The sequence below is a fragment of the Sciurus vulgaris genome (assembly GCF_902686455.1).
Source record: "Sciurus vulgaris genome assembly, chromosome: 2".
Taxonomy (NCBI): Eukaryota; Metazoa; Chordata; class Mammalia; order Rodentia; family Sciuridae; genus Sciurus; species Sciurus vulgaris.
Genome location: NC_136462.1, coordinates 153,698,956 through 153,714,603, shown reverse-complemented (window position 1 = coordinate 153,714,603; position 15,648 = coordinate 153,698,956). Strand labels below are relative to the sequence as shown.

The 15,648-nt window shown below is 41.7% G+C and overlaps 1 protein-coding gene across 1 annotated transcript in view; it reads right to left on the bottom strand.

The window, feature by feature from the left end:
• Window positions 1–4,250: 4,250 nt before the first annotated feature.
• Window positions 4,251–15,648, bottom strand: part of LOC306650833 (ninein-like protein) — a 136,084-nt gene continuing 124,686 nt past the window's right edge. The window contains 5 exon segments of the mRNA XM_079123159.1: window positions 4,251–4,500; window positions 9,259–9,372; window positions 10,042–10,212; window positions 11,025–11,138; window positions 11,821–11,979. Coding sequence (XP_078979285.1) covers window positions 4,309–4,500; window positions 9,259–9,372; window positions 10,042–10,212; window positions 11,025–11,138; window positions 11,821–11,979 — 750 coding nt within the window. The 3' untranslated portion in view covers window positions 4,251–4,308.

The window sequence follows — 15,648 nt, the reverse complement described above, 5'->3', positions numbered from 1 at the left end:
AGCCTTAGAACTTAGTGAGGCCTAAGCAATTTAGTGAGACGGTCTCAAAAATAAAAAGGTTGTGAATGTGGTTCAGTAATAAAGCACCCCTGCATTGAATCTCTGGTGGAAAAAAAAAAAAAAAAATCTGTGTCTATAATCATAACATTCCCAACTGTCATTGTAGTATGTTTTTATAAATGAAAATATTTGTAAGTTTGAGTCTCTTTGGAGTATCATGGCTGTATAAATAGAAGGCAGATCTCTGTGCATCTTGAGTGTTTTCTGGTAGTATGTATTGTGTATGCCAGGAGGGCCAAATTTCTGGAATATATATTTCTAAATCATTTGGGTAAAGATGATTTCTAAAAAAAATTTTCATGATCTGTATAGTAATGGCATATGTAATATGTAAATTTATTATATGACTATTTGGAAAGGAGGGAGGAAGGACACTATGGATATTGCCATTTCTAGAAAACTTCCTTTTCCTAGCCCAAGTTCTATGTCCCTTTGCAAAGCAGTAGACTGATGCTCACCCACCAGCTCAAAAATAGAGGACTAGACCCCAGCCTGAGTCCTTATGGAAAATGAATGAATACCAGTTGAAAAACTTGAAATTGTGGTGTTTGTATCAATTTGTACTGACTGACTATCTATAATTATGACTGGAATTTTAAGCATAAATCAGTTTTTTTCTTATAAAGGTAATAAATATGCCAGTTAAAAAAGTAAAAAACTGTACAGTATAGAAAATGAAGGTAATGACTAAGGATGTAACTCAGTAAGTAAAGTGATTGCCTGGCATGCATGAGGCCCTAGGTTCGATTCTCAGTACCACCAAATAGATAGATAGATAGATAGATAAAAGTGCCCTTTCCTTACTAAATATTATAGTGTGGCCAACCATTAGCTGCACTCTAGATGGAGTACAATCCTATTTGCTTGTCATTTGCTTTCAAGTTTTTGTTTGTAGGTCAGTGTGAGTCTGTGCCTTGTCAGTGTTTTTGAGTTGGCTATTCCTCTAAAACAAACCACCTGAAATGTGGTGCTACTCAGCTGAGCAGTTCTACTGATCTTGCTTGGGGTCTTTGATATACTTGCCTTCTTTTTGGTGGGGGGTGTGGGGATTGAACCCAGGGGCTTGTGCTTGTAAGGTAAGCGCTCTATCAACTGAGCTATATCCCTGCCCTATAATTGCATTCTGATGGTGGCCTGGCTGGGATGGCTCACTTGTTTGTGTGGTCTATACGTTCCCAATGTGGCCTGTCTCACCACAATGTAAAGACAGTGGAAGTGGGAGCAGTTTTCTGGAAGGCTGGGCTACATTCCATCAGTAGTAATAGGTTACTCAGATTCATTAAGGGATCATGCAAACCACATGAAGGCAGAACACTGAGTGGGTCATCAGACCCAGGTTTGGGGTCGAGGTTCCTTGTCCATATGAAATGATTGGGTGTTCATTCTGTTCTCTATCCCAAGGCTGGGGATTGAATCTAAGGCCTGTGCATTCTAGTCAGGCACCCAACCACTAAGCCACATCCTCATCCTTTTTTTTGAAGTTGAACAGGCTGCTGAGTTGAAACATGCTGACCTGGAACTTGTGATCCTCCAGCCTAGCCTTCTGAGTGGTTGGGATTACAGGTGTGCACCGACTGCACTTGGCAAGAGCAGACCTTTTTAATTTTGGTGAAATCCCATCTGTTTACTTATTCTTTTTGTGTTGCATCTGTGAATTCTTTCCATCTAAGATCACAATTTATTTCCTTTTTTCATCTATAAGAGTTACAGTTTTTAGGTTTACACTTAGGTTTACCATCAATTTTGAGCTAATTTTTGTTTATGCTACAAGTTATGGTTCCAAGTTCACTTTTGTTTTTCTTCCTTGGGCATATAGATCCAACTTTAACAGTGCCATTTGTTGAAAAGACTATTCTTTCTCTACTATTACCTTTACATCTTTTTTAAAAATTGTGTATGTGCAGATTTATTTTTGGACCTTTTGATCTGTTCTGATATGTGAGCTGATATCTTACCAACTAACTCTTTTGACCCATAAACAAGGTATTTCTTCCCAATTATTTGTCTTCCACTTCTCTCAATAATTTGTAGTTTTCAGTTTACAGGTTTATCAAGTATTTTGTCAGTATTAGGTTTTGGTAACAGTATTTTAAAATTTCAGATTCTAATTGTTATTTTACAGAAATACAACTAATGTTGGATTTGTTATCCTGCAGTCTTGCTAAATTTATTTTCATAGCCTTTTTGTAATTAGATCATTTTAAAAAATTTGTTCTAATCAGTTATACATGACAGCAGAATGCATTTTGACTCATTGTATACAAATGGACCACAACTTTTCATTTCTCTGGTTGTACATGACGTGGTGTCACAGCATTCATGCAATAATGTCCATCTTATTCCACCATCTTCTCCCCCATATCTCTCTCCCCTCATTCCCTATACCCAATCCAAAGTTCCTCCATTCTTCCCTTGCCCACCCCCACCCCATTATGGATCAGCATCCCCTTATCAGAGAAAACATTTGGACTTTGGTTTTGGGGGATTGGCCTACTTCGCTAAAGTAGACCATTTTCCCACACCCATAGTCAGGCTTTCTTATGAAGAGTTTTACTTTCCTCCTTTATAATCAAATACATTTTATTTCCTTTTATTGCCTGATTACACTAATTAAATGACCAGTAGAGGACTTAATAAAAGTAGTCAGAGAACATACATCTTATTCTGATCTTTAGGTGAAAGGCATTCAGTTTTTTATCATTAAGTATAATGGAAGCTCTTAAAGTTTTTGTAGATAACTTTATCAGGGTGAAGAAGTTCCACTCTACCCATAAGGAGGCTAAGGCAGGAGGACTGCAAGTTTGAGGCCAGCCTGGGTAACTGAGACCGTCCGTGTCTCAAAATTTTAAAAATTAAAAAGGACTAAGGATATAGCTCAGTGATGAAAGTGCCCCTGGGTTTAATGCCCAGTACTTAGAAACAAACAAACAACTGTTCCATTCTATCTCCAGTTTACTGAGTTTTAAAAAAACATCTACTTAATCTTTTGAGTCTTTCCATAGTGCTGTAAAGTTTTTCTCCTACAAGCATTTATAGTAAGTGCCAAAAGAGGAGGTGGCATGCCAGCTTCAGGATGGTGGCTGCCTCAAGAGAAGATCAAGGACAGAACTGGTTTTCCATCTCTGTTCTAAAAGTATGTAGCAGAAAGTTATCTCAAACAAATCTAGTTGCTGTGTGTGTACATGGATGCTTCTTATAAAACTTGTTTTCTACATGTTTGAAATTTTAAAGAACAATTTTAATAGAAAAGAATTTATTGTAAATACAGTAATTCTTCATATTACAGTAGTACGTACATTCCAATAAACCAAATGGCCATAATTTATGTATATTTCAGATAAAAAACTATACTTTTTTTTTTACATAGGTACAATTTCCAGTGTGATGACATTTCATTGAGGAAAAGATTGCATTCGTAATAAACATGATCATCCCTGAGTCCACAGAACTTAGGCTCTTCCCAGACTTCTCCCCCACAGGGGAGCAGTCCCTGAAAGGTTTTCTGTCCCCTCCTATAATTGCTGGTTGACAGTTCACAGTAACAAAAGCCTTTCTGGAATGTGTGTACAGATCCACCATCAAGCACTCAAATGATGTAAGCCCAAACAGTAACAGTGAAATGGTGAATTGTGCACAGAGCCACAATTCTGCATTTTAACCTTTTCAGGCAAAGGTACAACACTGAAAATATTTTAACAACTCTCTCATTAACTGTTCTTTGCTGAGAGCCCCTAAAATCTGTTTCATCAGTATGTAGCAAGACTGGAAATTACCCCTGACAGCTAATAAAAAATGTTCTCTACTGCACCAGCATATTTTCTCAGCATCTGGTACACAGTGGACATTCACTAGTTTCAGGGTGAAGAATCACAGTCCTCAGTTTCTGAAGATGCAGAGATGATGAACCATAGCAAATTATGGCATCAGAGTGGCTTAATTTTAAAAGATGTTATTCATGCTGGGTGTAATGGCCCATGCCTATAATTCGACCCTACTTGGAAGGCCGAGGCAAGAGATCCCAAGTTCCAGGCAGCCTGGGCAATTTATACCTATATCAAAATTTTTTTTAAAATTATTTTTTTAAAAGAGTTGGATTATTTTTTTAAAAGAGTTTTTTTTTTTTAATTATTTTTTTAAAAGATTTTTTTAAAAGTATTTCAGTGGTAGAGCGCCCCTTGGTTCAATCCCAGTACTGCAAAAACAGAAACAAAACATTCCTTAGAATGAATTCTAGGAAACCAGTAGTCTTTACACAGAGAGTGATGCTGGGGCAATCTTATTAATCAGTTTGTTGAGAGCACAAACTTTTTCTTCCAAGATGCGATTTTTGCTCTCGGCACCTCGTTGCTTCTCTTCTGTGACCTGAAGAGCCTTCATGAGGTGAGCATTTTCCACATAGAGTTCCTTGAGCAGCAGATCAGATTTAGTGTTCTTTTTGAACTATAGAGGAGAAAAAGCCATGCTTTACTGTGAATCCAGTGCAGAAAAGTTACACAAGCAGCCTGCTCCCTCTTATCCATTCAAATCTGTTCTGACCATAATTTTAGGTTGCTACCAGATGTGATACAAATATTAGATATGGCATATTTGTTCCCTGGCCTGAGGGAGGAAATTGAGAATATGCTGATCATGTAAGGAGAATTTAAGGCAACTTCATGAGAATCTTTTTTTTTTTTTGGCCAGGAAACAAAGACTTAAAAAGACCAAAATCAGGATTCAAAAAATCTCTTCTTATTTTAATGCAGTGTGAAACAACAAAAACTTCAAGACAAAACTTACCTAACAAAAACTTACCAAAAATGTGTGGTTTGTCTTGGGTGCTTTGCTGCCTGTGATGATGCACAGGACATATGGAGGCACTCTGTCCTCCCTCATAGTTGGGTATGTGAGCCATTCACCCAAACCATCGTAGGATGGGCTTCAGAGGTGGACACAGGCTGTTCAGGTCAGCTGCCCTTCCATGACCTTGCCCGAGACATGAAGGCTCAGGGCTGAGTATTGGGCTTTGTGAGCCCACACAGAATCTCTTCACTCAACAAGTAGTTACTACACAACACCACATGTGCCCACTACCCTCGCAACATCCCTGTTCTCATGGAACATGTATTCTAACAGAAGGCAGCAGAGGGTAGAAACATGCATATGCTAAGGAGCCTAGTAGTGGACAGATAGCTGGGGGTGGGTCATGCATTTTCATTTTGGGTGGAGTAAACCACATTTCTGAGGATATCTGAACAGAGATGTGAATAAAATGAGGGAGTGAATCAAAGAGATTAGATGTGGACACTGCAGACAGAGGGAAGAACAAGCCCTGTGGCTGGCATATGGCTGGGGTGAACTGTAGCTGAAGGGACATGTTGAGCTGGAGGCAGACCAGGGGAGGGGAGGGGAGGGTAAAAGGAAGGAGACTTGGTGGAACTTTAGATACTGTTATAAAAACTGCTTTTTTACTTGTGAGACATAGGAAGACTGGTTCTGAGCAGAGGGATAGGATCAAGTGCATGTTTTAAAAGATGACTACTGCACCTGTGCTGAGAGTAGATTGGTGGAGGACACAGTAAACCAGTCAGGATGCCAGAGATGAGGTGAGACATGTTGGGTTCAGTGTCTACTTTGAAGGTGGCTCTAAGGATTAGGTGTGGAATCAGGGTGACAGGTTCACAAACTCTGAAGAGGACTGGAGAACTGGTGGTGCTGGAGAAGGTAGGAGTTTTAAGGTCTGTGTCCTAGTGGCAGTGAGAGCACCAGGAGAGACTGGCTGTGGAGGTAGTGGCCAGAGAGAAGGTGGAGGGCACAGGATATGGGTGGTAAGATGTCAATGGAGTGCTAGTAGGTTCTCCCTGGGATGTCTGGTCTGTGAAATGAGCAACAAAATTGCAGCTGATAGAAGAGCTTACAGGAGCCAGGTGTCAGAGAGGAAAGAGTGGGAGGAGGAAACCCCCCTTCTGTAGGGAATAGAGGAAACTAGCATGGGGCTGGGGACAGGGGCAGGTGAGCAGAAGCCACAGGATTTAACCAGAATTAAGGTTTCCCAGGAGTAAAGACAAACTGAGGTAGTGACTGGAAGAGTATGTCACCAGAGCAGGTGAATGAGATAACACCGGGAGGGACAGAGGACTGGCACGGCAGGGAAGGGAAGGTGTTGAGGAGGATCTCCCATGCAGGATGACCACAACCTTCCACATAACCAAGACTCATGAGAGAAAGGCCCAAATGTCTCACTCAGTTTGGATCAACTCAGGATCCCTCTGGTAAATCAAACTGTACTCAATTGCTAGGGAAGCAAAATATTTTTCTAGATTTTCACATCTCTTTGAATTTCTTGGAGCAGTGAATAGAGATGCTGGCATATGCCCAGCTGGTGTCTAACCTCATTGTTCCACTTCATTTGGCTCCTGCAGTATTGGGGCCTTGTCCTCCCGGCAATGTACCACATCATGCTGTCACACTGCTGCCACCCTGGGCACATTGTTGCCAACAATCAGACTATAAACAATTACTTTTCCCTGGTGTAATTTCACTGAAAAAATAGACATATCACGCGTGCTCTTATACTTAAAACCTTCTAGTGGCTTCTAACAATTAAAATAAAATGCAAAATCCTATGGCCTATAGAACAGGACAGGCTTTGCCTCCCTGTAATGCCACCCCAGTCAGTTCACACCATCCCTGGTGATTTCCTCCTTGACCTTCAAATACATCACACGTGGTCCCAATTTAGGACATTTGCCTGGGTTCTCGCAAAGCACCTCCTCAAGGTCCCTAGCACATGGTGATGTGTGTGTCTTTTCACACCGCCCTGTGACTTGGGAGACAACTCCCAATGCACAGGGAAGTTGCACTCAGTAAGCAATGGAGACTTCCAGTGTCCACCGGTCTTCTGCCAGGGACACAGCCAGACCTACCCTTGCTGGGTCACTGGGTGTCTGGTCCAATGCCATTCCTCAGCGTGGTCCTGCTTACCACAACCACATCCCTTCGTCTCCTCACCCTCTTCCTCAGAATATGCCCATGACTGAGGTTACTTGTGCTATCTGGAGGCTTCTGTCACCTCCAAAACATCCCTGAGGTATCCCAGGGTCTGCCTAGAGTGATGCCTCAGTCAACAGAAGATGCCCTCTGGCTGAAAGAAGGAATCAACAAGCCAGGCATGGTGGTTCGTGCCTATAATCTCAGTGGCTTGGAAGGCTAAGGCAGGAGGATTTTGAGTTCAAAGCCAGCCTCAACAACTTAGTGAGGCACTGAGATAAAATATTAAAAAAAAAAAAAAAAAAAAAAAGGCTGGGGATGATGCTTAGTGGTTGAGCACCCCTGGTTCAATCCCTGGTGCCAAAAGAAGGAAAAAAAGAATGAACCAACAAATAAACAAATGATGTCCTTAGTGTGAATACCTCAAAAAGGGATCTTGAGACAATTCCCAAAAGAAAATACATGTGATGTACAAATATAGCATGGGGTGTGTTTAGCAAAATCTGTCTTCTATGGATTACTTTTACTTATTTATCTTATGAAAATGATTTTACATTCTCCGGCTAAAGGTTAGAATCAAAATGAGAATGGGGTTCTCTAGATTCTGTGAAGACAAGCTCTTCCTGGGTCAGCTGCTGAACAGTCAGTCATAAAAGGGACAATCATGCTGAAACAGACACATAGACCAATGATACAGAATAGAAGACACACAGACAAACCAACATAAATAGAGTTATCTTATACTAAACAAACATGCCAAAAAACATTCACTGGAGAAAAGATAGCCTATTCAACAAATGGTGCTGTGAAATCCACATGTAACAAAATGAAATCAAACCCCTACCTCTCACACCCTGCGTGAAATTCAACTCAAAGTGGAGTCTTAGGCACTAGAACAAAGACCCTGCACCTAACAGAAAAAAAATCAGCCCAAATTTTCACCATGTCAGCCTAGGATCTGACTTCCTTCACAAGACTCCTAAAGCATAAGATGTAAAATCAAGAATCAATAAGTGGGATGGATTCAAACTAAAAAGCTTCTTTTCAGCAAAGGAAATAACATGAAGAGAGCCTACAGATTGGGAAAAAATCTTTATTACATGCACCTCAGATAGAGCACTAATCTGTAGGATATATAAAGAACTTAAAAAACTTAACACCCAAAAAGCAAATAACCCAATCAATAAATGGGCTAAGGAAATGAGCAGACACTTAACAGAAGATGTACAATCGATCAACAAATATATTTAAAAATGTTCAATGTCTCTAGCAATTAGAGAAATACAAATCAAAACTACTCTAAGATATCTCACTCTAGTCAGAATGGCAATTATCAAGAATACAAGCAACCATAAGTGTTGGTGAAGATGTAGGGGAAAAGGTACATCGTACATCGTTCTTGGGAATGCAAATTGATGCAACCACTCTGGAAAGCAGTATGGAGATTCCTTAGAAAACTTGGAATGGAACCACCATTTGACCCAGCATCCCACTCCTCAGCATATACCCAGAGGACTTAAAATCAGCATACTTCAGTGACACAGCCATATCAATGTTTACAGCAGCTCAATTCATAATAGCTAAACTATGGAACCAACCTAGATGCCCTTCAACAGATGAATGGGTAAAGAAAATGTGCACAATGGAATGGAATATGTACACAATAGAATATTACTCAGCCTTGAAGAACTAAATTATGGCATTTGCTGTTAAGTGGATGGAGCTGGAGAATATCATGCTAAGTGAAATAGGCCAATCCCCGAGAAACAAAGGCTGAATGTTTTCTCTGATATTCAGATGCTAATTCACAAGAAACGGGGAGCGCTAGGGAAGCAAAGAGTTACTATGGATTAGGTAGAAAGGAGTGAAGGGAGGGGAGGTAGCATAGGGCTAGGAAGCATTGTAGAAGGAATCTGACATTATTACCCTGCGTACATATATGAATATACAACCAGTGTGATTCTACATCATGTACAACCAGAAGAATGAGAAATTATGCTCCATTTATATATGATGTGTAAAACTGCATTCTACTGTCATGTACAACTAATTAGAACAAATTAAATATGTAAAAATTAAAAAATATTGGGCAAATTATGTTGCATGCATTGTTATGTTTGTATAACAACTACACTATTATGTATAATTATAATGCACCAGTAAAAAAAATGTGGGGGAAAAAAAAAAAAAAACGGTCTGAAGGTAGTGATAAGAATTGTTGCAACTCACTTGTTCTCTCAGCTCATACACCTTCTCCTGTAGCAGCCACTCCACATTCTGCAAGCGCATCTCTGCCTCTTCGGCCCACCCTTCCCTGGCTTTCATCTGCCTTTCAAGTTCTTCCTGCCACAGAAGGTTACACAACAGTATTTACTTTTTTTCTTTTTTTGGCAGTGAGCACTCTACCAACTGAGCTATATCCCCAGCCCCAGTATTTACTTTTAAAACAGAATCATCTCAGGATGATTGGCTAAAATGTACAAATCTGAGTGTTACCGTAGGTGACCTTCCATCTGTAGAGTAGTAGTTTAAAGATGTCTGCCAGGGCCACAAAATGACCATCTCTCTTTGTAGTTCAGAGAGAATCTCTAGACTACTTTGTCCTCAAAGACCTGGTCCTAGAATTTTAATTATAAATGACTCCAAAGTGAGTTCCCCTATATGTGTTATACACAGATGGTCCCTGGCTTAGATGAGTTGAAGTGGTCTTCAGGGTCAGCTAGCTCCTTCCTGTGCTCTCTTGAGAGGCTCCCCTGCCCTCTCTGACCCATCTTCAACATCTGCTAGAGAGTGTCTTGTCAAGGTGAAGAAGGGGAGCCCACAACTTCCCTACAACTAGCCTTCAGGTTGCTAAAAGTGGCCATGGAGCTACCCACCCCTGGGCCTTGGGCTTTATAAGTTGGGCAGTTTCTGGTTAAGGACCAGCAGTTGAAGCGTACCCTCCCAGCACATCAACTGGCCTTCAGAGCCCTCTCCCAAACAGCCAGCTTGGAGTGTAGTATCCCCACTCACTCTCTGTGCGTTCAGTCGCCTCCCAGCCTCCTTTTCTTGGAAGCTGAGTAATTGCTGCAATTCAGTCACGCAGGCCCCAGGCACCAGCTGGCTCTTCTGCTTCTGCAGGTGCTGAACCTCCTGTGCATGCTGGGACTGGGCTGCCTTTAGCCTCAGATGGGCACTGTGCAACTGCACCGAGAGAAGTAACAATAGTTGTAGTATGATTAACAGTTCAGCTGACACAGAAGTGAAGGCCTTGGTAAGTTATTCTCTGCATTTAAGGATATCTCACAACTTAAAGGGCAGTAGGGCCCACTCCTTTCTTTGTGGTCCCCGAGTATGCCACCACACCTAGGAATTCAGAGAGCTCCTTTATTTGGAATTATGACAGCCAAGCTCCCACTAGTCAGAGCTTCTGCACATGACTTGTGCCTGTCATCCTCAGCATGATGGCACTGGGATGCCATGACAGATCCCTGGAAGAATCAGGTTCTGTCCCATCCAGCATCTTTGCAGCCTGTTTCACAGGAGCAGTATAACCCCTGCAAGCCCTCCCTGCATGCTAATCCTTCTTTAAGTGGGGAGTTCACACTTCTGAGGCACAGCTCTGGCTGAGGGTCACAGAATGTGATTAATTCTGTGTATCTTGGCCAACTCTGAGCAACTGGAGATAAGATCTAAACACAAATTAGTTTGCCAAGGTTTCATCTAGAACACAGTTTCCTTGGCTATTTCACTCCTGCTTCACCTCTAAGACCCACGACAGAAGAAGGAATCATGGGGTCCTGTGTGAATCAGGGCTGATGTAACTATATGGTAAAAAGAAAGGAACCAGCTTCAGTCCTAGACATGTTAAGTCTCTCACTAGCTGTAGGACCTCAGGCTGCCTACTAACCTCTCTGGGCTGAACTAGGTTTGGCAATGCTGTCCATTAGCATTTTGTTGATGCTTCTCTCAGACTGGGACCATATCAAGTGCCTCTGACTGCTGCACAGACCCACCTGTTCTCGACTTTCTTCAAGGCTCACTGTCAGCTCTGACTGTGACAGCCTCAGACTCTGACATTCTTGATTCACGTGTTGAAGTTCAACTTCAAGTTTTTTGATTCGGTCACCCTGATTTTTAAAAAACAAAATTCACAAGTAAAAGAAATATCTTAGCAATCTAATATATATTGAGTGAAGAAACTTGAGAAAATTACAGAAAATAAAAAGTTGCAAGTATAAACCCCCCATGAACTCTTGAGCCTGAGGCCCACACCTGACATGCTGTGGTGACTCTTTCACCCCTCTTCTACACACACTCTATCAACAAGTCAGTAAGATAAAGCACAGTACCGTCCTCCTTGATGTAACTGGACTGTTCTCCCAGGACATCAAGTGTTGTTAAGAATCTGGCTTTTAATGGTTGCACTATCGTTTATGCATTCACCCACTGTTAATGATTCAAACTGATTCCAGTCTGTTTTGCAGCACAGCAATGAAAATACTTCCAGTTAAATTTCTCATAATGCTCCTAGTAGAATTATGAACTCAAATCATAGAGACATTCTTGAGGCTCTTGATACATATTTTGCCAAACTACCCTCTACTTTTTCTAGATCGTGATGATGTGCTGCTCAGGTCCACCCACTTCTCTAGGGCTTGGGAAGCCCCCTACCTCACTGCTGGGGCATCCACCTGCAGGATGTCAGGGTTTATCCTGACCTGAGTCTTTGCAGCTGAGTCTCCACTGCCTGGCTCCCCACTGCTTGGCTGCAGAGTAGGCACCTTAATGGAACTGCCTCAGTTCACTCACCTGCTGCTCTTCCCGGCGCCCTGCCTCCTCTAGTCTCTCCATCAATAGCTGAACGGCAACATGATTCTTCTCCTTTTGGGCCTGATGTGAAGAAGCATCTCCTTCCAGCTGAAGGACTCTGCAGTTGAGCTGTGACAATTCATCCTTGTATTTCTGACTCTACAGATACAAAGGTTAAAACAGATTCAAACAAATGCTTTTTAAACCAGCAGCTCAATTTAGATCATTCCCATGGTCCCAACTAGAGGAGGGGGAAGCCACTGGCATCTGAGACTAGATGTCCTACAGAGCTGAAGATGGTTCAGCCTCAGTGTTGGTTGTGCTTAGGACCAGCTCTGTCAACCTAGAAGTGAGACACATTATGCTACCAGAGATGGTCATGTGCCACGACCACTGAACTACCATTCCGAAGACCTTCCACATCTTTACTTGCTCTGTGGCTATTTCTAACATTTTAAGCAATTTAAAGTTAAAAAAAAAATAAACCTAATCCTTGGCCTCTGTCACTAGAGACACAGCACAGCTTCCAGCAGGAGTGTGCCCATTAAACAGTGCATTTTACTTTCTCTCACTGGGTAGTGAGTTTACAGCAAACACATGGGGCAAATGAGTGAAGACAACAGGCACCAAAATGGCACCTGGAAAGTTGGTCCTACAGTCTTTTACCAAGGTAATTTCAGCTATTCTTGATTTTTTTTTTTTTTTTTTTTTTGTCATAACTATTTCCTATAGGCCAGTTTTTCTTATTTTTCCACAGCAGTCAGTTTGGGGGACACAGTGTTGGCAGCTCTGTGGGCGGCATCCTCTGAAGCACTACTGTCAGCACACACGTGATCTCCCAGATCTAGGCTGACACCATTGTCTTTTTGTGGGTTTAATTAGCACACAGTGGAACCTGAAAGTTGCTTCGTAGTATGGATTTATGCAGGTTAGAGAGTCTGCATGCTGTTCTCAAGCTCTTCTCATCCCTTCCCTAGAACCTCAGGACTGAGGATGGAGATGTTGCTACTATGTCTTAGGTTCTAGGTAGTTCTGTCTGGAGATCATTCCTGTGTTTATATTTTTGGTGAAAATTAACATTGATTTTCAATATTAATGTACATTCATCTTGTCCTCTTGAGGACAGCCTTGATTTCATCAATAGAAATTGAATCTTTCTTCAACTCCTAACATAAATAAGCTATAGTCAATTTTCTTCTACTCAATTTTAGTATTTAAAAGTCTTTGGAAAGAATTTCAAACATACAGACAAATTGCAAAAGGAGAACATTGAAAGGAAAATTGACACACTCTTCAGTTAGGCTCCCAAATGACAGCATCTTCCCCATCTGCTCTGCCATTTGCACTATCACACATGTATATGTGCAAAAGCACGCACATACACATGATGTTTTCTTCCCCACCCCAGCCCTGCAGCATGTTTCCTGATAACAGGAGTGCTCTCTCACACGTGACCTCGATGTCCCACACACATTCCAGCTTCATCAACTGGCCCAGTGATGTCCTTTATAACATCCCTCCCTCAGTACAGGGTCAGGTGGTGTCTCATCTGTCATTTCTCAGCCTCCCTGCATGTGGGATGTTTCCATAGCCTTTGACTTTCTATCATTGACATTTTTGTCAAATACAATCCCTCCCCCATTTTAACAGTTCCTCATTTAGAGTTTGATGCTTCCTGGTGTCCCCGGCCAGGTGCTACATAGGTGACGTTGTAACTTCTCAGGGCCTTGTTTCAGAAGGTGTAGATGCCATCTGCTTCTGGTGACAGATGTTTATGGCAGTTATTCTCTTTAACTTCTAACTTGCCTTCAGCTAGCTTTTACTGCAGAAGCTGATATGTCAGCAGCCACCTCCAGAGCACACGTTAAAATAAATGGATATTTGTGTCAAAGATAACTCCTCTCAATCTGATTAAGATTTTAGGTCTAATTTCCAATTTATGAGACAAACATGTGACACAGGACCAGACTAAACAGGAAGCACCTTGGTAATCCAGAATGTGGATTACCACATTCTGAGGGTACCTGAGACAACCAGTTGGTCTCTCCCAGAAGCATGGGGAAAAACTGGAGATACGGGTCAAAAAGACTAATGAGATGCTTGGGTAGACTATATTTCCACAGATGTCCCTGTATCACCTGCTACCCATGTCCTCTTCTGCAGTGTGGCCTACCTGAACATGGGCCCATGTGGCTTTGGGGGGACTCAGTGAGAGTGATGGGGAGTGACTTCTACCTCTCAGAATACTCTCTTCAGGATCCCAGCCTCAGAGAGAGACCCTGTGTCAACACATTCAGAAAGAGTCCCCAGATGATCAGCCTGGATCTTGCCAGCCACAGTCCCAATGCCATATAGAAGGAACAAACCATCAGAGATGTGCCTGTGTCTGAATCCCTGATCTACAGGTTCCATGAGTACTACTGTGTGGTTGGTTTATGCCAATAAATTGATTTGACAGTTAAATAAAATGTGTCAGCCACAACTGGATCCTAGGGCCAAAGAATTTACTATGTAAGCCATTTTTTAATAAGTGAGAAAATGTGGTCTGAATTCTGGATGGTGTTACGTAGTTACTGTTAAGTGTGAGAGCAACAGTATGGTTAGATAGAACATATTTTTAGAAAAGGCCTGCTGAAATATTTAGGAGTGAAGTATCATGGTATCTGTAATCTACCTTCAAATGATTCAAAAAATAGACTCAAGAAACATGGAGACATGTAAACAGAACTAAAAGCATATATGCCAGTAACAATAGTCAAATTAAGGTTGTGGTAGGTAGGTGATCACTATATGCTATTTCAACTTCTCTATGTTTAAAGGTTTTCATAATAAAAATTTTTGGGAAAGAGGACAAATGGTTATCTATAAATCCATTTATAAATATGTTACAGAGGTAACAGGAGAAGGGAAAAGGCAGGGTGGCTACTCTGAATCCAGGAAGGCCCTACATGGGCTATTTCCACAAGAAGCTGCCCATTCCCAACAAATGCAGATCCATAAGTGTTCTTAAGTGAATCCATGATCATCCTACATGAGGCTTGTGTTAGTCACCTTTTTTTTAATGTAACAAATACCTCAAATAATCAACTTACAAAAAGAAAAGGTTTATTTTGGCTTATAGTTTTTGAGATTTCAGTCCATGACCAATTGGCCTTATGGCTTTGGGTCATGTGGTAAGACAGTATACATCATGGTGGGTTGCACATGGTGGAACAAAGAAGCTCACCTCATGGTGGCTGGGAAACAAAGAGAGAAAGGAAGGGGTTGGCGTCCCACAGTCCCTTTGTGAAGCACATCCCCAATGACCAGGCCCCACCTCTTAAAGGTTCTACCACCTCTGAATAGTGCCACTCTGGGGAATAAGTCTTTAATTCAAGGGCCTTGGGGGGGACACTCCAGATCAAACTACAGCAAGGACCAAGCAAGGCTACCACAGGCTCACCATGGAAATGAACACCGAGAGCTGGGAACCTGCAAGTGGACTGAGGCAGAAGCTGTTTTCATTGGCCATGTGGGAAAAGCAGGCACCAGGAAAAATGAGTTGTAGGGACTATCTTTGGCAACAGCAAGGGTTTGAGATGAAGAAGGCAACAAAGAAACTCCTAGAACTAATAAGCAAGTTCAGTAAGGCCACAGGATGCAAAACCAACACACAAAAGTCAACTCTACTTCTGCACATGTGCATGGCATGTGCAGAAACTCAAATCAAAAACACACTACTTCTGGTTTCAGATCTCCCATGTAAAGCTCAGAAATCACCACTCCCTTCCTGCCAATAAGAAAAAGCTGAACAAACAGAAAAGCAGCAAATCTTCTTAGATCCATTAG